Source organism: Pseudochaenichthys georgianus, chromosome 13 (assembly GCF_902827115.2).
Source record: "Pseudochaenichthys georgianus chromosome 13, fPseGeo1.2, whole genome shotgun sequence".
In the NCBI taxonomy this organism is placed as follows: domain Eukaryota; kingdom Metazoa; phylum Chordata; class Actinopteri; order Perciformes; family Channichthyidae; genus Pseudochaenichthys; species Pseudochaenichthys georgianus.
In genome coordinates this window covers 22947691-22971029 of record NC_047515.1, presented here as the reverse complement: position 1 = coordinate 22971029, position 23339 = coordinate 22947691, and the positions used below count along the sequence as shown (strand labels likewise).

The window sequence follows — 23339 nt, the reverse complement described above, 5'->3', positions numbered from 1 at the left end:
TCGCACAAGCTTTCATGTTTAGAATAGAATATATCTTATTGTCATCATACAAAGTACAACAACATTTCTTTGGCAACTCTCACTGAACTCAGTGCCCTACCAGGGGGATGAAGAAAGGGTCTTTGAAGCTGAGTGAAGCAGCGATGGTGAACACGGGGTCCAGGCAGCCCAACAGGGCTCCGAACAGGAGGAGTTTGCCGATGTGAGGCTCCACAGGCAGACGAGCCAGGTGGAAACCCAGCGCTGTCAGATTCTCTGAATGGTCCAGGGCGTTCTAACACACAACATAGTCACAGTGAAAAAAACATTTGTTAACACAGCAATAATCTTTTAAAAGCTTTCAGTTCACATAGAGTTCAGGCAAAGCAAAAACCCTTTACTTAATTGAAAATGATGTGTATGAGCATTCAATCGGATTAGTAAAGTAACCTTGTTTGGTTTTGTTTGTTGGCTCAATACAGTAACTCTGGACATGTGTGGGATAAAGGTCACCTTGTTGGCTGAAGAGGCAATTATGTGCTTCAAATAATAAGGGAGTACGCTTCATAGTTTGTGCCTTTATTTTAAGTAAATGATTAGAGAAAGTGTTAACCATTTTAATATGTATTGTAGTTTTAAAATGCCATACCTCACCATAAACATATAGGAGTTAGTAATTCAATGTTCATTCGGTGTTAAATTATAGTTATTTATAGCGTTTCTGTTCTTTTAGACACATACACTTGTAAACCTGTGCAACCTTCTCTTAAAGTCAAATAAATATTTAAGGCGTCTTCTCTTGTACACAGTGATACAAACGCCACTACCAATGCAACATTTATAAAGATGTTTTAAACCTGATCACATCATATGAATTGAGGTTTATTAAGGCTCTCTTAACTGCTGCTTTGAGTGTTGTTACTGTCAAACCCATGTCCCACTTCCTCTATTGATTTGCATAGCATTTTAACCTTGTTAGCATGAAAAAAGGATCATGCTTTATCTTTTCAATCTTTGAATGAGCACCGATTTCTCTTTTAGTCCTCTTTCGACCTACGTCCTCCTTGAAAGGATCAACCTCTTTGGAAAGATTTGTAGATAACACTTTCAGACAGAAGACCTTGAAACTACATGCTCACATCACAAGATGGTGTCGCTTCCTATACATGTTGGTAGAAACTGTTAAATAAAGCTGAACATTGTAATAAACAATATTAATTAATTAGGTGACTGGCCTAAAATTACTACCCGGCTATTTGGAAAATCAATGAATCATTGTTTTAATTGTTCAAGCAAAAAGACCAAACATTTCTATTATCTTTGGCTTAGAGATTACTGTAATTGTTAGAATAAAACATGAAAATTATCGATTTACTATTACAAAGACTGTTTATTGTACAAAACAAACTAATCAAGACATCGAATCTGAAATTGCAGGGGGCACATCTTCTGTAGTTTTCATAGAGCAAATAAAAAAAAATGATACAAATCGAGAAAATTGTCAAATTACTCAACAATAAAACGTATCATTAGTTGCAGACCTTGAGTACATTTTTGAATGATCTTTTCACTTTCTTACCAGGTCAATGAGGTTCTTGATGGCTAGGTTAACAGCCTTTTCAGTCGGGGGGTCCAGGGCTTTCTCTAGGAATTGGGCTATAGACCCGAGCTTCAATATCTAGGCAGCAAAAACACATTACACATGTATCAGCAAAAACATGTTGTTTTTCTACATTAATCCACCCCTCAGGCCCGGTTCCAGAACAAAATGACTAAGGGTGCAACTGAGATGAGAGAGGGTGCAGTGGTAAAGTGCTATTTTTATAAGTGGGGAGTGGACCTAACACCCTAGGGGGTCCTCACCTCCTCTAGGGGGGTCCGGGGGCATGCTAAATGTTGAAGTTAAAAGCATCAATCTGGTGCACTTTGAGAGCAAAATGAAGAGATCTATGGATACATCTCAACACCCATATGAAACAGAACTGTAAGCAGATTTACTATTTATTTATGGATATTTTACAAATCACTCCCCTTTCAAGACCGAAATGTCTACATGCATAGCAGAAGATGGCATATTTTTTTGAGGAATATTCCAGCCAATCTCTGTTGTGAAACCATGAGCTGCAAAATGAGCACCTTACCCCACTGTACAGGCGAGTTGGGTACTTTTTTTAATATACCTGGGCAGGCTCTGTTTTGCCGAGGTCCTCTGGCACTTGCGGGCCGCCGAGGGGTGGCAGTGTTTGGGGCAACGAAGAGGGCGAGGCGGGCAAAGCCGGCGAGGCGGGCAAAGCCGGCGAGTCGGGCGGGAGGACGTTAGTGTCCACGACAGTGGCCGCGGGTAACGTAATCTCCCCATGATCTGAACTGTTATTACCTGCAGTAGATGCAGTGTTACTGCTGGCGATAAGGGCTGGTTGTTTTAACCATTTTCTGATGTCCATCACTGACTGCTGTGTAAGCACTTTGCAAATGACGAACGCGCAGGGGCACAGGTCACCTGACATAATAACGTTACTTACCGTTTAAATTGACCAAATAAATGCAGCAGACAATGTTATTTAACCACAATTAAAAATTAAAAAAAAAAAAAAAAAAAAATCACTTTTTTTTTCACTTTTAATTTTTCAAATGAGGGTGCATAACAACTCAACTGAGGGTGCAATGCACTCTTATGCACCCCCGTAGAACCGGGCCTGCCACCCCTGTTTGTCTATATGCTTTTCACGTGTGTCAAACACTGAATTGTGGGAAATATATATATATATATATATATATATATATTAGGGCTGTCAAGTTAACGCAAAAAAAAATTAACGCCACTAATTATTTTAACGCGATTAACGCATGTGTATTTTTTTTCCTCGGCCGCCCCGTAGTTTCAGAGCGCATCGAGTTTAAAATACCATCTACAAGCTGATGCTGACAGCCCCGCTCCTGCCGCCCGCTTGTGGCAGACCACACTTCCACGCTCACCGGCAGGCACCGACTGGCCATCGGGAGGACCGGGAGGGTGTGTGTGGGTATCTCACACACACACACACACACACACACACACACACACACACACACACACACACACACACACACACACACACACACACACACACACACACACACACACACACACACACACACACACACACACACACACACACACACACACACACACACACACACACACACACACACACACACCATTTGTATTGTATGAGAGAGGTTCCAGGTTGAATTGAGGCGAATATTTGTAATGTTCAGAGGTTGTTGTGTTTAATATTCATGAGAATATTTGTCATTGTTCAAATGATAATAAACATTAGCATAAAGCATATTTGTCCACTCATATGTTGATAAGAGTATTACAAACTTGAAAAATATTCCTCTAAGGTACATTTAGAACAGATAAAAAATTAATCGCGATTAACTATGGACAATCATGCGATTAATCGCGATTAAATATTTTAATCGACTGACAGCCCTAATATATATACATATATATGTTATAACGTTGTTATAGTATGTGACTAAACAACCAACACTGAGCACAAAATTATATGATGATGAAAGATCAGACCATTCAAATCAACATTTTTAAATCTGTATTCACTTCTACACTAAAGAGAGATTATAAAATAAACAAAACAAATCTACCTGTGACGAACTGAAGTGTAAGGTAGCGACAGCAATTCAATGACTAATAGGTCGGTGTTGGAGTGCTTGCGCATTAGAGTCTGCTCAGGGTGTGCATGTAGTCAGTGTTTCTCTCACTTTAAGGACACACTGATGCATTAGTCCGCCTCTCAACCACATCACATGCGCACTCGACTTAAGTAGTGAAAGAAACACACTCAAAAGCATATCCAATAAAGCCACTGGAGATAACAATCATTCGATTCTGAGTGACCTTTGGCTTAATGTTCCATTAGCTTGGGTTGAAACATGTCTGAGTGGAGTGTGAGTATTTAAAAAGAGGAGATGAAAAAATAGCAAGCATCCAAAGAAGAAAGCTACAGATACAGAAGAGAAGCGATTATGTTGTCAGCAAATAGAGGTAGAGAGAGAGAACTGGAGAGCAAGGGGGACGAGTCCACCCAGAATGCTAATCCCTAGTTTTCATTAGGCAGAAGAGGCTGCATTTCAATACAATGTCAACAAGCAGCAACACTGTCCTCGTCCCCACACAACTCATTCACAGCAATCTTGTCTTCATCTCAACAGCCAACACACATGTGTCTATCTCTGTCAATCTGTCTCTCCCTTCCTCTCTGCACATTCACAACCTTGATCTGCAGGCAGAGCTCCTCCAGCGGTGTCCTCATGATTTCAGGTAACTGATAGGCATCCAGCAGGCTGGCTCTGAGACCATTGTACAGGTGATAGCACTTCCCCGGACACACCCTGGAAACAAGAGTGGGAGAGAGTGGGAAAGAAGGGAAGAGAAATAGGTTATTAGTCCTGTGACAACAAGCGCAATTTAAAATCAATGGGATGAAACGTCACACTGTAAGAAGCTCCTGCTAAGCCTTGCTCCACTTTAGTGTCAGAGCCCTGGAGTCACAGACTGGAAACATCCAGACTGTTAGCACTACGGTTACAGATGGGGAAGGAGAGGGCTCATGGGGCAGAGTGACAGAGAGCTGACATGACACATAGAATGAATAATAATCCTTCTAAATTAGCATTGCATACCCAGAGGCACTGTTATAGAGCATGCCCTGGTTTTAAAGATAACCGTATAAACATACACACCTGCCGGCACGTCCTTTCCTCTGTTTAGCGTTGGCCAGGCTGACCCACTCTGAAGTCATAGTGCTGATGTTGTTGTTGGTGTCAAAGTGTGTCTCTTTAATCTTGCCTCCGTCAATCACATAAACAACGTCATCTATGGTAATGCTGTGGGGGGTGGTGGAGAGAGAAAAAGAGCAAGAGGAATAAAAAAGGGGCTGGAATAAATACTATATCAGACAGAAAAACAAATAACTACAAAACACACACACACACACACACACACACACACACACACACACACACACACACACACACACACACACACACACACACACACACACACACACACACACACACACACACACACACACACACACACACACACACACACACACACACACACACACACACACACACACACACACACACACACACACACACACACACACACACACACACACACACACACACACACACACACACACACACACACCTGGTCTCGGCTATATTGGTAGCGATCACAATCTTTCTAACTCCAGGAGGAGGCCTTTTGAACACCTGAAAAGAGTGAGGGAGAAAGATGAGATTGAATGGAATGTATTGATATTGAAGAGGGAGTAAAGCAGGACAATCCACAGACACAAGCAAGCAGAGACAGAAACAGACAGAGAGACAGGGATGCTGACCATCGTCTGATTAACGGTAGGCATGAGGGAATGCAGAGGGATGATAACGAACCGATCTGAAACACAAAAGGACACAAAGACAAACTCAAACAAGATTATACTGCTCGTGTGTGAATTGGAAACAATTACATTTACAAATGTAACCGTGGATGTCCTGGTAAATGCAATAACATAATCTGGTTTATTATTATTTAATATTGAGCAGAAAACAACACAGACATCATTTTTTGTATCCAATATTTTAAAGATCCCCTTAGACTTGGTTCAGAATGTAAAATTCTAAAACGTAGTCTACTACTGAAAAGTATATTTACAGTTTGTGGAGTGGAGGTTTTGTTAGTGTTTCACCAAACACAAGGGCTGCAACTAACACATATTTCCACTAATTATGAAATGTGTCCTTCATTGATAAATTGCTTGTTAGTCAATACAATGTCAGTCAAAGGTGAAATGGCCATTCAGTATTTTCTAAAATCCATGTTATTTCTAATTAAATTAGCTTTTTTAAATTCTGTTAATTGTAATTGAATGTAAAAACATCATAGAGTTCTACTCTGGGGATTTTCTGCACAGTGAAGAGTTAACATCCAAGTGAAGAACCAATAAGCGGAACACATGTTAGGGTGGAGCACAACCGTAGCTTAACAAGGATTTCTTCTTCTGCATAGTAACCTGAAAGTCACTGGTCTGCTCTTGTATCACATCATGTTATGTTAATGTACCTGATCGGAACATCTGCTGAGCCGTGAGCAGGTCATTGAGACTGCTGATGTCGCTCCAGCCAGGCAGGAAGACCAAGATTGCTCCTTCCTGTCAGACAAAGGCATGACACAACACTTAGCAGCTGAAAGACAAACAAAAAACCAGCAGGGCTTCACAGAAGAGCCATTAGCCAGAGGAGTCTCAGCAACAACTGAGCCAAGTGAACAAGGTGCCCGTGTCCTCGGAGAGATGACGTGCCCTCAGCTCCGAACCTCCACATTTAGCCACACAATAGGCCCTGACATCGCCTGCCAACATCATTATGTCAAAATCTTCCCTCTAGGGCATCCTCTGCTCTACATTACCACGGGGATAAAGTCTCGAGGCAGACACACAAATGCATCGGAGCGAGAGTTGGAGATATTCCAGCCAGAGGCACATGTCTGCACATTAAGCCGTCTAAAAATAAAATGGATGACCACTTAACAAAAAGAAAGTGTCAGCTCCTCAAACTTTAAAACATCATCCCATCATGCTTCGATCAATAATGTACCTTGGGTGATTAATGGAGGAGCAATGTCACTATAGTAGCAGCCATAATTAGGACACGGAGGATCAATCAATTGATCATGCAAGACCGGATATTATAGCAGATTATAATCATAATATATAGCATTATATATCCAGTTTCTTCTTTTGATTATAGCAGATTATCATTATATTTATACCATTATCAGATATAAAGAGCAGCCGGACAAAAGGAAATCATTTAAGGCAGGGAAGTGTACTTTTGAAAGTTTTCAAGCCTGGTGCCAATCAGTGCTTGAGCATTGATTGATAATACTAATATGATCTTTTTTTTCCAACGTCTTCTTTTGAGGAATATGAACATATATTTCAATAAACCATTTTCACTTAATAACATGACAAACTTCTCAATACATGTGTGTTTAACGTAGTCTTAACACAAGCAGCCTTTCAAGATGTTTACGTATATACTGTATACAGTTAGGTTCTTCTTCATTTGCTGATTTACGGCAATAAATGTCTGAAGAAAGAATAGGATTGAACTTAACCGGGATATTGATGCCCATTTTGGCAGGTGCTACGATAACATTTCAGGCAGTACTTTAAAGCATTGAGTTTGATACCCATACTTAAACAGAGTTATAAACTAAAGTAAGGTCCCATCTTGAAAGGTAATTAAGGGACTAAATCATTAACACAGACATGAAACAAACTTGAAGCAAAAAATATACCCAGGATAATATCACGCTGGTGAAAAATAACCCACTCTGAAAAAAGGACTTTTCATTTCCTGAGAGGAAAGAAGAACAGAGATAAAAAAGTAGCTTCTGTGCCCTGAGCACCCCTGCCTTTTAATTACATCTAATTATTATTACCAGTGCTCAGATACTGGCACCCACATGGGACCATACACATGTGTGTTAATGCCCGTGCATGTGCAAGAGAGAGGAGGAAGAGAGAGATGCAGGCAGTGTGTGTACTCACAATCCTACAGAAACACATGTCCTCACACATGCAGGACAGAAACACACTCTGACCAATTGCAACTAAATAATCAACAACAGCACAGTAAGCGCTGTAGAGTTGGCCTACTATTTAGCACGCGCACACACACACTCTCCACATACACACACTTGCACCCAGCAGGTGTTCATTAATGCCTGCATGTCATCCCCCGAGGTGTCTAATCCCAGACTCCTGCAACATAATTAAGCAATCATCACAGTGGAAAGGCTGGCAGACGGCCCGTAGCCTCGGTTCAGAACGCCGACACGGCAAGTCAGCCAGTTCCCACTCGGCCGTTTGACAATGCCACGGCGAATCAGCTGGTCCAATGGCTCAGTGTGGCCGTGACGGATAGAGATACGGCTTCATAGGGAAGGAGATAATTATTCTGTCAATCTGCATTAGTCACTCCTCATTCCTGGCCTGGCTCTTTTTCCTGTTGCTCTCTCGTATACGTGGTCCACATACACAGCCACAAACTGACAAATAAGCCCGACTAGTTTGCCTTCACTTAGGAAAATACAGAGTAAGTTAGGGCAGACCGTGTGTTCCATCGATTCTAGCACTTTCCTGAATTGTCCTCACCCTTGTTTATACTATACTAAATTGATTGTGATAGCCTATTCCAATCTGCAGCTTTGTTTTCCCACACAGTAACAAAAGAAGCATGCTGCGAAAACATTTCTTTTCTCGAAATGTTCTGCTTTGCCTATATTTTGTCTGCACCAATAATTCTGATGTGGATGTTACCATGTGTACTGAAAAAGTAAAACATTCACACAACAAAAATAGACGTTTATCATTATGTTCCATATTACCAAAGTCTGAATCGAACACTGAAATAACATCAAAACTTGGTAATTTAACAAGAACTGGAAGGAGAAAAAAGGGAATTGATGTGCGCTGAGAGAGCATCTGTTCGATCACTCATTAGCACAGATCTGCTGCCAGGTTCAGTGTTGTATCCTCTGATCTAACGTTGCTCTGTTTGGAAGCGAGCCCTCCTGTTGCTTCCATCTGCTCTACCTAGGAATGCACTGTAATTCTCCTTTAGTGAGTTTCTTTGAACTGCAGTTTAATCTTCCTAATGGACAACTGCACTGTCGGCCTGTCTACAGTCGGAGTTTTCATGCCGAAAAACACATCTCTTTTCTTGTGAAGCACTCAGGTCTTTTAGACTACCCAGACTCATATAACAAACTCACAGGAATCCAATTTCCATAAAATGGAGTACAAACGCACCTCTTGAAAATCTAATTTAAAGACATCACTCGGCCCTCAAAGCAGACATACAACGCTAATCTCACCTCCTCTTTGAGCACAATGTGGCGAATCAGTGCCAAGATCAGCTCAAGGTCAATCTTGTCATCATTGTCAAACATCTCTAGGGCCTCAATGGTGTGGTCGGAGTATCTGTAAAACATGAGATGCATGCAAAACAGAAACATTACATTTAAAAAACAATTGCTGTACCTTTGGGAGATCTCAACTCAATTTACCAAACTCAAGCTGCATAATCATCAGTGTGAACAGAATGAATGATCAAAAGAAAAAAGGCAAAACAGGATCAATGTTTATATAAGCCCCTGATAACTAAGTCTAAATGTATGTACCAGGGGCCCCAGGGATAAAGTGTGTTTAATGGCCCTCTCCCAACAACCACCATCACAAGTCAACTATTGCCCCGCCCAATTTACACAACCATCCGCTAAACCTAATCTGCATACAATAATGCATCAACAAAAATGTATGACTGTAGTTTATTTTTGGCTGTTGTGACACCAAATGCAAGTTAAACAATCATTAGGGATACACACATTAAACATCAGAGGTTAAAAAAGATGCAAGGTGTGAATAAAAAATCAGCTTTGGAAAGTGGATTGAGAGAAGGTTTTGCAAAATATGTGACAATGTTTATTTTTGTCTGGTATTTAAATTGCAATATGAATCGCAATAAAAAAAATGTAAATGGTGATTGTGTGTACCAATCAAAGATTATTTTTCCTAAGTCTGTCGAATATGAATTGTAGGCCGAGACGTCTCTGCAACACCAACATATTTAATGGTATTTTGACACTTATTTCCCATTTAACAAATATTGCACCCCTTACTCTATGGATGTTGCACTAATCTATTCCGATAACATTCCCGAAAAAAGGTTCAGCTGTTATTAAGAGCTGCTTTTAGCATGAGAATATATAGGAATAAAGTCACCCTGCAATTGACATGATCTTACTGCGACAAAAGTTATTTCATAGGGACATCAGTTCAGGGCACTTCAATAAATAACACCCCCTGCTGCAAGTGCAACCCAGCAGCAGGTCAGGCAGCCCTTGGAACAGACTACACGCGGAGCATACATATACGGTACAGATATTGCAACTCCAAAAGGCTCAGGCTGGCTCAATGTGGGCCAATATCATCTCTCTCACACACGCAGACAAACACACACAAAGTCAGAAGAATAACCACACAGACGTAATCTTCTTTTGTATCCTTACTATAAATCCCCTTCCATTCAATGATAGAGTGCTATATGGGTCCTATGGGTGAATCTTAATATACTAAGCCTGAATTATACTTTGGAATCACAGTCTTACCGGCATACAGTATTACAAGTGATTAAGCTCTGCACATTGACTCACAATATGATGGTAGTGCTGTGCGTAGAGACAGCTTTGTGCTTTTTACAAGTACCGTACACTAGAAGTAATCATGTTTACATTCTCTCACATTCTGTGTTTTTGCGACACAGAGCAGTAATAATGTTGGCAAAGAAAAGGGACCGCACTGCCAATCCGTACTAAATGAAGAAGACTGTTTGTTGAGTGTTATTGGGAGGACGATGACATCTTAAGGTGAGCTGGTCTTAATAAATGTGGGGGAGGTCAAATACTAGCTATTAGCTAAAGAAGCTAAAACACTGCTTTCTTTTCTATTTATTTCAGTATAAACTGCACCGACATTGGGTACAACACTTCACTGCAGATGCATAAATCATTGTTCAAGCGACACATCTTTCAGAGGGTCAAGTGTTTCAAAGATCTCACCCGGCTCTATATTCACCTTTTACAATCTATGGTAATCTTAAAATTCAAATTCACAAAGAAGAGGATTTATTTATTTAAAAGTGTGAAGGTCACAAAAACATACCATCCCATTCTCCAACTTGAAACCCATCTATCACGTGGGCAAATCGCAGATCTCACTATTCTGCTGTTCTAACAAACTCACCTGTCCTGCAGAGTGCGCGCATAACAAGGCCAGCTCTCCTTGTACTCAGCCTCCTTCTCCTCCTTCTCAGGTCTGGACTGGCGGCCCTGCATAAAGCCTTTCTTCCATGAGGGCCGGCGGTCTGAATGCTTAGGGCGATAACTGGCAGATACACAAAGTGGTTTATAATAGATTAAATCAAAAATAAAAAAGGGTTATAAAGGTTCTATTTGTTTGGGAGTTAATGAGTGTGTTGTGGAGTAGTGTTGCCGTACCTCGTCATCTCCACGATGTCCTCTAGCAAGAACTCTTCCACTGGGAACGTCAAACCAGGGATGTGGATAACTGGACAGTTGTCTAAATGTTGGTCAGAGGAAAAGGTATACATGAGAAGGAGGAACAATCAAAATCAATATACAAAGCAAGAATATTAATAAACCAACTTTAGTTTGTCATACCAAAAAACTTTGAAAACTTCTCTGCATTGAGCGTGGCACTCATGAGGATGACCTTGAGGTCATCTCGAAGGTTAAGTAGTTCCTTGACGATGACGAGCAAAACGTCAGATTGCAGGTTCCTCTCGTGGATTTCGTCCAAAACCAGGTGGCTGATACTAGACAACATTCTGACACACAAAACAAAAAAGTCTTTGCTTTAGATCAAATGTCTGTACCTCTTCATCTCTCTTGACAAATAGCAACTCTGTATCTAATATGCTCATGTTATTAGTTTGGTCGTTATCTATATTTATTACATTTTGCCGCATAGTTACTAAAATGTTAAGCGTATATGAAAAAAAAACATTTTTATGTTAGAGGTTTTAGTTCAAGTCGGTAGTTATGCAGTACCTAGAGGCTGTTTTTCCTCATATTTCAAAAGATGTCAACTAATATTAGCTATATGCAGTTAGTACATTACATATTTATATAGGCCAAATAAAAAAAGCTTCACACAACATTGGTTACACATTTTACATTCACATTTCCCTGTAGTTCCGTCATCAGTCTGAGATATTGATATATTTTGGGTCTAAACTAGAATTGGTGTATATGCTGATCTGTAGATTCATGACCTGTAATGATGAGTCAAAGGGGAGTGTGGGACTGAAAAGGTTAGAGAATCACTAATGTGATGGCTGGAGACCAAAAGTCACACCAAGTCTGACAAGTGTAAACAAAGCTGCAGTCTATAAACCAACTGTTGGGTAAAAATTCTGCAATGCCAGCAAAAAGTTTCGCAGCATTTTGTCAGACATTGGTAATCCTTAAAGGTCCCATGACATGCTTTTCTGGTTATTACCCGTCCCCTTGTGTGTTATGTAGGTTTTTATGCATGTAAACGGTCTGCAAAGCCACAAACCCTCAAAGTACACCCTCTAGCGAGTAAAACTCTAACACAGAAAAGACCCATCTATGCTGCCCCAGAACGCCTCGTTGGAGATCTTTCTTTTTTCCTGGGTACAGTGACGTGACCGTACCCAAATGGACCAATCCGTGGACACACACACACACACACACACACACACACACACACACACACACACACACACACACACACACACACACACACACACACACACACACACACACACACACACACACACACACACACACACACCCACACACACACACACCACACACACACACACACACACACATCACACACACACACACACACACCACATCCACCACACATACACACCCACACACACACACACACACACACACCACACACACCACACACACACCACACACACACACACACACACCACACACACACAGCTGTGCAGCCCCCCACCTTCCGCGTCCATTCGCGATGTCTCGCAGACCCCACGCAGCAACCAGGAATGACAACACCAGTAAGCCAGCTCCACACTGTCCGCTTCCTCACAGGCAGTGAGCCCCGCAACGTCCCGCCAACACGGCACCCAGACCCCACGCAGCATTCTCACCTGGTGTCATTTTCTGGTTGCTAACGCCAATGTAACACATAATCACTGATATTGCGCTGTAACGGTGGTGGACTCATCAGAACAGAGTGGGCGAGCTGACCAATCAGAGCACACTGGGCTCACAGGGAGGGGGGGGAAGGAGCTCCAACAAGCCTTTTAGGACAGAGCGAATACACATACTATACAGAGATGCTGTATCAGAAACCAATGTGATTTTGGAACATTGAACAATGTAAATATATTCTAGTAGACCTCAACAATGGAATTATGATCAGTAGAAATGGCCATGACATGGGACCTTTAAGTGACTCAATAGAGTCGTGCCAACTTTGAAAAACAGTGAAGCAGAACAACAAGAAAAGCTGGCACCCTCACTTAGTTTCTGTGCTTTTCCCGAATGCATTCAGAATGCAAGGATGAGCATGCAGGGATGAGTCACTGGTGTCTCCGTGTGTGTGTGTGTGTGTGTGTGTGTGTGTGTGTGTGTGTGTGTGTGTGTGTGTGTGTGTGTGTGTGTGTGTGTGTGTGTGTGTGTGTGTGTGTGTGTGTGTGTGTGTGTGTGTGTGTGTGTGTGTGTGTGTGTGTGTGTGTGTGTGTGTCTTCATTTCCCTGACTAAGAATGAGGACCCATACTAATGTTCCATCCACAGACACAAATCAATGGGGATAAAACAGAGTGGGGACTTACGGGTCTGAGCGAAGCCACTGAAGAATGATGCCTGTTGTACAGTACAAGACCGAACCCTGTTTCCGTGGTAACCGGCTGAGAAAAGGGAAGAGAAAAAAGTATTTACATTTCCAAATGACACTAATCAAGACTTTTCATAAAGTTAAGACAAAGATACTATAATGAGTCTCTGGGTAATGTTCCTACATGTATGAATGTGACAACAAAAGATCCCATTATCTTTCCTTTATTTCCACGCTCCTGGTCTATTTTAGGAGTTTTATAGTTGGGTGCTCCAAGAGTATTTCACAGCGGAAATCTTTTGATGCTCAGCCGGAACAAAGAAGAGGGCATAAAGCTGCGATGGATGTTGCTGATACAGAAATGTGATTGGCTGTAATAGGCATTTATGTTCATACTATCTTTATATCATACTTTGCTTAAGTATTAGTGATAAAAGTTTCTCTCTTGAATAGCAATTAGTGAAATGACTTTCCACTTATTTTAATTCCATACAAAGCGGCCTCTCTTATGACACATTGGACAAATGTATTTACTGTCAGCTGAACTACATAAGAAGCTTTTTATATAATTGATGCTTGCAAATGTGACATTTCTGAAAAAACATTAAGAGAAATAACAGCAATAACAATAATATATATATTATGAAGCAGTTATTTTTATGAAGCACAGGGTTACGAAGAATTATTATCATACTGTACAGTGTTAAAATAAACAACCAAATACATAAAAAAGCTTATAGGTTATAATTAAACCTCACCAAAAGCAATGATAAAACAACATAAATAATACATTCAAGAAAGCAGATAAAATAACAGAGAAATAGAGTCATCGGGCATGTTAATTATAAAGTGAAAATGACAAAGGAGCAGGGCCCCCGGCGTTTTGGCTGGATTAATCTGCTGAGGAGCCACAGGGAAAATAGCTGCTGGGCCTCTGTTGACCCCCAAACCAGCACGCTCTATGTTAAATGTGCACATCTTTGTCAATAATGCAATACTGGTGGCAGGGTAGGGTTATCTGATTCATCACAAATTAAATGAGTATTATGTAACATGAAAGCACACACTTGAATCTACGTTTTATCACGAGGATTTGTAGAAACAGCCTCAAAGTTAGGTAATAAAGCAGCATCTCATCTCATCTGATCGGTTTGCACTTTAAGAGGGCATATTCCCAAACAGGATTTCAATTAAATTAGCAAAAACTATCTGACTCTCTGTCGACATCAGGCCCCAGAACAGTTGCCCGCTTCGTCTAGTTCGGAATCCATTTAGTGTAACAACTAAATGGATTGTAGCTGAGATCCCAAGCTGTGCTAGCAAGAGATTAATATGTATAAGTGCATGTTGATTCAGCACACTGCTCATCAGTTATCTACACACATTATACTGCCATTAATAATGTTCATCCCAAACATAAGTGTTTAACTGTCTCTGTTAATGACAGCTTTGAATGATCAGATCAATCTTACTTTCTCTAAACTACTTTATGATTATTATAACCACGCATCATTTGCTGCTGTGTTGCAGCACCAGAGAGAATACAAATAATGCAGTGACTGTCTGCATTGCCTGAGTTGTGCAGACTAATACACTTCTTCCCTGCAGATGAAACCTAAGTTCCTATTTTCTTCTAGCCAATTTGTGTTTTGTTCTTTTTAAAGATGACCCACTGAGAGACAAACGGGTACTTGAAATGTGAACTTTTTTTTAAATCAGTCTGAGGAGCTGGCACATCAACAGAAATGTAACAAAGCTTGGTATTTATTTTCTAGCTTTTGGATGTATCCACTAGGACAGGGGTCACCAACCTTTTTTAGGATGAGGGCTATTTTCAAAAAATAAAACAAGTCGGGGGCTACTTTTACTCCTCTTTTTTTTGTTTTTTGCAGTGTATATATTTAGCACATTTTAACATTATTATATGCTTACCTTTAACCTTTGTGTGCTGTTTGGGTCTGTGGGACCTGTTTTCAGTGTTTACTAAAAGAACATGTATTCAATTTAATTATTTTAACCTGCTTTATTTGGGGGTGGGACTCACATCCTCTAGTGGGGGCCTCACATCCTCCAGTGGGGACCTCACCTACTCTAGGGGGGTCCTCACCTCCTCTCGGGTCCGGGGGCATGCACCCCGGGAAAGTTTTTTTTTTTTAAATGTTGAAGTTAAATGCATCAATCTGGTGCACTTTGAGCACAACATGAATTTATGGATACAGCTCTCAACACTCATATGAAAGGGAGCTGTATACTTTTCAATAATCCAAACATCTTTAGAATATGATCACAACCAATAACAAATCATTTAAACTTGTTTATTCTTATCTTATGTTACCTAGTTAGCATTCTTTCTTTTTAGTTATGCATATTTTACTAATCACTCCCCTTTTAAACTGTTTATTTTACTGTCCTATAGTACACATTGGAATGATTTCTTGATTTATCTATATTAAATAGATAAAGGGGTGCGCTCTCTCTCTCTCACACTCACACACACACACACACACACACACACACACACACACACACACACACACACACACACACACACACACACACACACACACACACACACACCACACACACACACACACACACACACACACACACACACACACACACACACACACACACACACACACACACACACAGGCTGTGTGCTCCTCCGTGGCGATGACGGCTTGCGTTAAAAAATAACAAACATATTTGTAAAGTGGGGGGACAAAAACGGGATTTCGAAAAGTGCGGGGGACATGTCCCCCCCCCCTGTCCCCCCTGGAGATTACGCCATGCACGTGTGTGAGTCAAGTGCAATAAATAAATATGCAGCACAACACACAGAGTAAAACTCTGCCCCTCGTGTGCAGTATAGGCTGGCATGATAGGCTGTTCAATGGGGCTGATGTGTTGTGTAGATTCTGCCAGAAGGAAAATCAGCGGGGAGGTGCCACATTGCTTTTCTTCCCGACTGCAACGCTGGTCCCGCAAATCAAGTAAGAACGTGATTGGTCGATATTCATTGTGGGGGTGGGGAGAGGAGGGGTGTTAGATAGATATAGAGTTGTAGTAAGTAGATAGGGTTCACTATGATTTAGGTTTCGTTTATGCATGGGGTAGATTCTTTTAATTACATTTCCTTTTTTGTTTTGTGTATTTTATACATTTTGGATTTGCTTGGCGAGCTATTTTTAGAACGTGCCCGGCGGGCGCCTCACGTTGGCAACGTGAGACTGAGACTAGACGGTGCTAGACTGTGTTAGAACAGTCTAGCACCGAAAGGCACCGTGTTGGCTACCCCTGCACTAGAGCCACCCATGGTCTCCATCAGTGGCGGTGACAGCCGAGCCTTTCTAAATGGTTTGGGCTGTATTTAAGCGCTTTTATACAAAACAGTGCTTTAGGGACAGTTATTCTGCCATGAAGAGTTTAATTGCAGTAATTTGATGCAACTTCACAAAGATATCGCATCCCATAAAAAGATTTAGAACAGTCTAGCACCGAGTTAATTTGACTTCTTACCCCCTGTATCAGTCTCTCTTCATATCAGTGCTGAGTTGCGTCGTTGATTCCCCTTTTGGTGCATCCATCTCATCCTCTCTCATACTCACTTTAGATGTATGCAGCCGCTTCTCTCCAATAACCCTCAGCTCACTTGGGCTGCTCTGCTCACCACTCAAGTGACTCACTCCCCAGCTTTGTCCATTTCTTTCCATGCAATTGTTCTCGGATGATCATTCCCAACTAATATGTCTCCTGTCCTTCAGAAAAAACTATTCTGTGGTATTCATGTATCTTATAGAGTGCTCTTATCTATCTTCATGTTGGACATCCATTAAGGAAGAAATTAATATTGACAGTCTTGATAGGCATCATTGCGGATTCATGTCAAATGTGACCTTGTTTATAATTAAACAAAGATTAATGTATATATATATATATATATTTATAACTGCCTTTTTCATTACAGTTTGAATCAAACACGATCCTCAGGACAACTGCACCAAGGACATTTAAATACCATCAAATCAGAGAATGGCTTCAATGGAATTAAAATGACTTTTCAATGAAAATGCTTGTATCCTGTGTAATATTTGGCCTACTAACCTTTTATTTATCTACACTAGCATGTGGTTCAGACATCATATCATCAGTACCAATAAAACAACGAGTTTACCTGCAACCCTAACACTGGTGACGCTACACAATCACAGTACTTCATTCCATGCCTAATATGTTTAAAGAGACTGTCTTACCTTTGCAGGCGGATTTGGTAACCACATGAATTTCCATTTCCTACACTTTCTGCCCTCTCCGCTGATACACGCTCTGCTACCTGAGAGAAAAATACATTCAAGAAAATATAATCTAATTTACATGACTGACGCCAGAAATGATGTATGGAGACAGTGTGCATAAACATCATATCACACATCTATCCTCAGTATGCACATTGCAACACAGTCAGATATGAAAGACACATAAGAGAGCATACCGAGATGGCACTGATTCGCCGAGGCTGCGTGCAGACCACCCGACACATCGAGCCCACTCCTCTGTTGATGTAGTCATCCAGGATGAACTGGGTGACCTGGGTGGTCTTTCCACAGCCCGTCTCCCCGCTCACCACCAGGACCCGGCTAGAGTTGATCAGTTGCACAAGCTCCTGAGGATGGGAAGATGAGGAGAAGGGTGATGATAAATCATGATCACATTTCAAACTGAAGGAATTGTTTTTTTTAGCAGAAATGTGAATTATGATGGAGATGAGATTATTTGCTGAATTATTAATTAATTTGAGTACAATGTAAAACGTACCTCTTTTTTTTTATAGGACGGTAGTTTTTCCCTGAATTTCTGGAGACAAAAAAAGTCATGTTAGTCAATCCTCAATATTTCCAAATATAATTCATGGTTTGTTCATTTTATATAATGAATGTTATGATAATATTCCTGTGATAACTTACAAACTAAACATTTCAGATCCTTGTCCCATCTCCAATTACCTTTGTTTCACTCTTAAACTCCACTTTTTATTGCTTTAGTAATCCACTTTTTGCAGAGAAATCGTCATACAGGAACATAAAAAGATAATAACAGTCAACGTAACAAGTTGACGGAGATATGCAAACAATGCACTGCCTATTTTAGTAGATTAAAAGCCTCGCCTTGTACTGTTGTATATTTAAAACTTGAAAGTAATCCTAATGCTTACCAGCATTTCTTTGTACTTTGGATCAGATTTCTTGCTCTGCAGATCTCTCTGTAAGCGTTCATCCAGTGAACTGTCCCTCACTACTTCTTGACACAAGAACTCCAGTTCCTTGTCTTTATTTTTCAGACTTTCTTTCTCCTCTTTCTCCTGCTGGTCGTCTTTATCCCACGCATCTGGAGTCTCATCTTTAACAACTGCTGGAGAGAAGTAACTAAACAAAAACATTAAAAGTGTAAATATCAACAATATAGTGGATCACAAGACTATATTGGTTGCTCTCCGATTGTTGAAGAAAGCATAATCAAATGGGAAACTACATTTTTGGAACAGTGCATCTGATTTGCTTGCAAAAGTTACCGTTGTGATTTATGAGTAACTTCTTCCTTCTCCTCTTCAGACTTGAACTCAATCTTCTTTGTATCCTCTTCAGACGCTTCGCCATCAAAGTAACTGCATGTACAAATTAGAGACAAACTTGTTTCAGCAGTCAAATAAGTCAGGAAACTTTGTTATTTTCTAATACTCCCATTTTCTTTAGGGTAAGCTCAACATTATAATGTGCAAGTTTGAAAAGAAATGCTTTGTAGGCTGTTCTCACCAATGACCACTACTATTGGCAGCTGACCGCCAGCTGTCCGATGTAGAGGCTCCTGCATCCCTGCAGTCTCTCGCTGGACCAGGCTGATCATTTTGGACAGAGTTAAGCAGCTTCGTAATGTGCTGCTCTCTGGCTGCATCCATCTGGACCACCGGCCGCTACACACAGACATAAAGGGGAATTTTGAGTCGTTATCTTGTAATTGGCCTAAGCAAATGTGACACCAGGGTCTTTGTTTGAAACAATAAAAGGGTTCAAAATGTCAATGTATCCTTTCATTTAATCTCATTGAAAAATCTTACAGTATCCCTGTGAAAATGTGAAATCAATGTAATAGCGGTGCGTATTGTTCACTTATTTTTGCATTTCAGTGACGGCCTAAGAATGATTTGCTACTTTAGCAATAACTACACGAGGGGTTCCCACACATAGACTATACTTGGGCGGGCCGCCCAGGTATATTAACGGCCGCCCAAGTATATTTCGCAACCCATTCAGTTTTTTTTTCAATCATTTGATTTACTTGTGGACAATGATCCCTCGCTCTACACCTCCTGTACCCAGTCCCGGACTGGCCATCGGGAGGACCGGGGGGTTTCCCGATGGCCTGGCCTGTTAAGTGGCCTGCCTCACACATGGTGACTGGCTGTCTACATGATGTGGCCTGCCGACATGGCCACTGTCATACAGATCATAAACCAAAGCCCTTGATTGGTCTCTGTGTGTCATTCAAGCTCGGGATAACCTCAGCTCAGGTGAGGTAAAGGACTCTCTGAGTGTTTAGATAGTTAACTTAGTCTAAGTTCTCAATGGGTCTCAAACGGTTTGGTCACCATTTATGTAAACACATATTTCCATTTGAGGTGGGAGTGATTAGTAAAATATGCATGAATAAAAAATAAAAAGTTAACTAGGTGAAAAAAGGTAAGATACACTTTTACAACTTGTTGAGAGCTGAAACTAGTCTTTGCTGCTGCCTCAAAGAGGAGCAGGGGGAGAGGAGTGAGACAGGAGAGGCTGATTCAGGAGCCCAGACACACTCTCACAACTATAAATGAACCAAAAATAAATAAATAAACAAGTTTCAGTGTTTTTTTCATATTGGAAATGGTATGTTATTGGTTATGGCCATGATTTTATGATTATTGAAATGTATACAGGTCTGTTTCATATAGGTGTTCCCAAAGATCTAGACTCTTTATTTGCCCCTCAAAATGCACCAGATTGATGCTTTTAACTCATACATTTAAAAAACAATCTTACCCCCCTTGACCCCCCTAGAGGATTTGAGGTCCACCCTCACTTAAAACCACATGGATAGGTTCCTAAATACATTTACCATTTTGCATAATGAGGACTTTTACTGTTGGTACTTTAAGTCTATTTTGAAGCTAATACTTTTGTACTTTTACTTAAAGGTGGGGTAGGTAAGTTTCAGAAACCGGCTCGAGATACACTTTTTGTTATATTCCATGGAATGCTCTTAACATCCCGATAGCAATGAATATCTTAAGTGCTTTGACAAAAAATCCATTAAAAAATGTCATCTGTAGAAGCCGTAATACTGTAAAAAGTACAACCAATACGTTTGAACGGCCCGGCTAAACGGATTGGATGGCCTACCTGCCTGTCAGCCTTCCATCGGGGCACAAACTTATCTCGTGCCCTCATTGGTCATGTGCGCGTTCGTGTGTGTTGGAGGAGGGGCTCTATAAGGAAGTGGCAGATTTTCTCCGGTTGTGTATTTTCAAATTCTAGCGATCTCGAGCCGGTTTCTCAAACTTACCTACCCCACCTTTAAGTAACCCTTTGAATGCAGGACTTGTAACAACAGGGTATTCCTACACTCTGGTACTTCTATTTGTACTTAAGTTATACTCCTGTCCTCCCACCTCTTTATGTGCGGACTGCCCAGACCTCTGTTTCTAATAAACTGACAACACAATGTGAACGATCAGTCATCCAAACACATACCGATCTCCGGTCAGCCTGCTTCCTCCTCACGGCTCCGTATCTTGCGTACCACATACCGATATCCCGTCCCTTCAGGTGTGGGGGAGGCCGGTCCCGTTGTCCCCCTCCTCCTGGGTCCTGGTCGAAGTCCGAGCTTTGTCCCCCTGAGCCCCGTCCGCCTCCCCTGTCCCATCTCTCTCTGCTTCCATCTCTGTACCCTCGACCTCCTCCTCGACCTCCTCTTCCACCTCTTCTCCCACCTCCGCCACCATATGCATGACTCATACTGCAGAAACCAGCGGTGGTAGATTTAAATACTAAAACGCTGTCAAAATGTCGTGTAAGTAACGTTACTATGTATTTTAAGGTTAGCTGCTAATGCTAGTGCTGCTAAAATAGATGGACTTATGGGCCAGAGCCTAAAGGTAAACATACGAGGCAACACTTAACGTGTCGTTGCTATTGACAGTTAATTTCAGGATAGCTACAGTACGTGTAGAAGGTAAATAAAGCAACACTCAAATGATGCTGTCAACAAGCATCACTTCGCATGTTTTTCATTCTCGTTTCTATCCGGCATGTCGCACAGAATCGGCGTCAGAATATTCAGCTGCCTGCTATTGTCGTTCTGCTCTGTGATTGGTTGTTGGCCACCCCCTTCCACACTCGCTGTTCTAAATGTATTTACCTATGGTATTTACTCACTGATGGATAATACATGAGGCTTATCAATTTCTATTTGGAATAATTGACAATAATACGCTACAATCTGCTGAAATGGAAAATAAATGAAAGAATCTTACAAGAGTTGATACTATTCCTTAATACTGAAAGCAGTATCGATTACCATCAGAAAAATATATGGATCATTAGGTTTATTTAATCTCTTTGGGAAACCTTTTTTGGTTTGATCTTAAGTTTTAAAATAAATAATGATGTAGCGAGTAGTGCTCCTGAAATCAGCTCAAGGCCTGACTCCTCCCAAACCTCTACCCTCATTAGAGCAGAGTATAAAAGGCATCTGGTGGCCTTTGGCTTTTACCTTTGGCTCTGCTGTCATGGTCGCTGGTAAAGGTAGGCTTCATAACCGATTATATGGATACATTGGTCTCATTTCTGCTAGTATTTTATGATCACTTACTGCTTCCTTGCCGATTGTCCTGAAGCTCAGTACATGTTCAAAAACCTCTTCCTGTGGTCAATAGGGCAGAACCTTAAATGTTTATATTCCACATGGTGAGCCATTTTGAACCTTCATAGTTCACCTGCTGCTGTTTTTTGCTAACTATGTTTTGTGTTGTTTATGATGTTACATTTGTTTTGCTTCGTGCCATTTGCTTTTTGGTTAGTTGAGCTTGGTTTTAGCTCCTGCTTATCTTATAATATGGTTGTTGTTCCTTTTAGTTTAGCTTCCGGTCTTGCTTTACATTGTGCCCCTGTTTATTTAACGTTTAACCAACAACCTTTTTGTTTAACCTTGTTTCAGTTGTTTCTTTTAATTTCCCAATCTTATTTAATATAAGATTCTGTACACACTGTGAAGACCACTGAGACAAATTTAACATTTGTGATATTGGGCTATATAAATAAACATTGATTGATTTAACCCTAGACCTTCTATCAGGCATGTTTTCTGGTGCATTTATAATTATTCCACTGCATTGTATTGCCTGTTTGAGTATACTGTTTATACATAATATAATCTAAGAAAATAAACCATTGTTTATTCAATCACTAATTTGGAGACTCTGAATAAGCAAGGATGTGAAAATTAATGAATAATGATGCTCTAAAAACCCAACTGCTAACTGCCTTAATCAGCTCATGCTGCTCCCAGCCTAACGGACACATCAGGGAAGAAGACTGTTATCTGGGCCTTAAGGGTTACAGTGAATTGAAAAAGATCTACCATGACTGCTCACCTACAGGGTCCTGGCTCTGCTCTTTTGTGTTGAATATCATCTATCAGCAGATTCAAAGCATTTAGTCTGTCCAAGCATCACAGGGATGAACTATAATATTTTATCGGTACAGTGCATTTTCAGTGGGATAAGATATAGCACCATCTTTTTCTCTCATGGTGGTTTGGCTCAT

At 40.8% G+C, this 23339-nt stretch overlaps 1 protein-coding gene across 1 annotated transcript in view; it reads right to left on the bottom strand.

Moving 5' to 3' along the window:
- dhx36 (DEAH (Asp-Glu-Ala-His) box polypeptide 36) overlaps positions 1-21817 on the bottom strand; it is a 33622-nt gene extending 11805 nt beyond the window's left edge. Inside the window, exons 1-19 of the mRNA XM_034097003.1 lie at positions 21267-21817; positions 19293-19450; positions 19052-19144; positions 18695-18905; positions 18298-18336; positions 17975-18145; positions 17736-17815; positions 13481-13555; positions 11300-11466; positions 11117-11198; positions 10863-11003; positions 8936-9041; positions 6116-6203; positions 5394-5449; positions 5201-5265; positions 4729-4872; positions 4260-4377; positions 1559-1657; positions 101-274 (exon numbers count right to left, since the gene is read on the bottom strand). Of these exons, the coding sequence (XP_033952894.1) occupies positions 101-274; positions 1559-1657; positions 4260-4377; positions 4729-4872; positions 5201-5265; positions 5394-5449; positions 6116-6203; positions 8936-9041; positions 10863-11003; positions 11117-11198; positions 11300-11466; positions 13481-13555; positions 17736-17815; positions 17975-18145; positions 18298-18336; positions 18695-18905; positions 19052-19144; positions 19293-19450; positions 21267-21530 (2331 nt within the window). The 5' untranslated portion in view covers positions 21531-21817. The remainder of the gene's footprint in view (positions 1-100; positions 275-1558; positions 1658-4259; positions 4378-4728; positions 4873-5200; positions 5266-5393; positions 5450-6115; positions 6204-8935; positions 9042-10862; positions 11004-11116; positions 11199-11299; positions 11467-13480; positions 13556-17735; positions 17816-17974; positions 18146-18297; positions 18337-18694; positions 18906-19051; positions 19145-19292; positions 19451-21266) is intronic.
- Positions 21818-23339: the final 1522 nt, after the last annotated feature.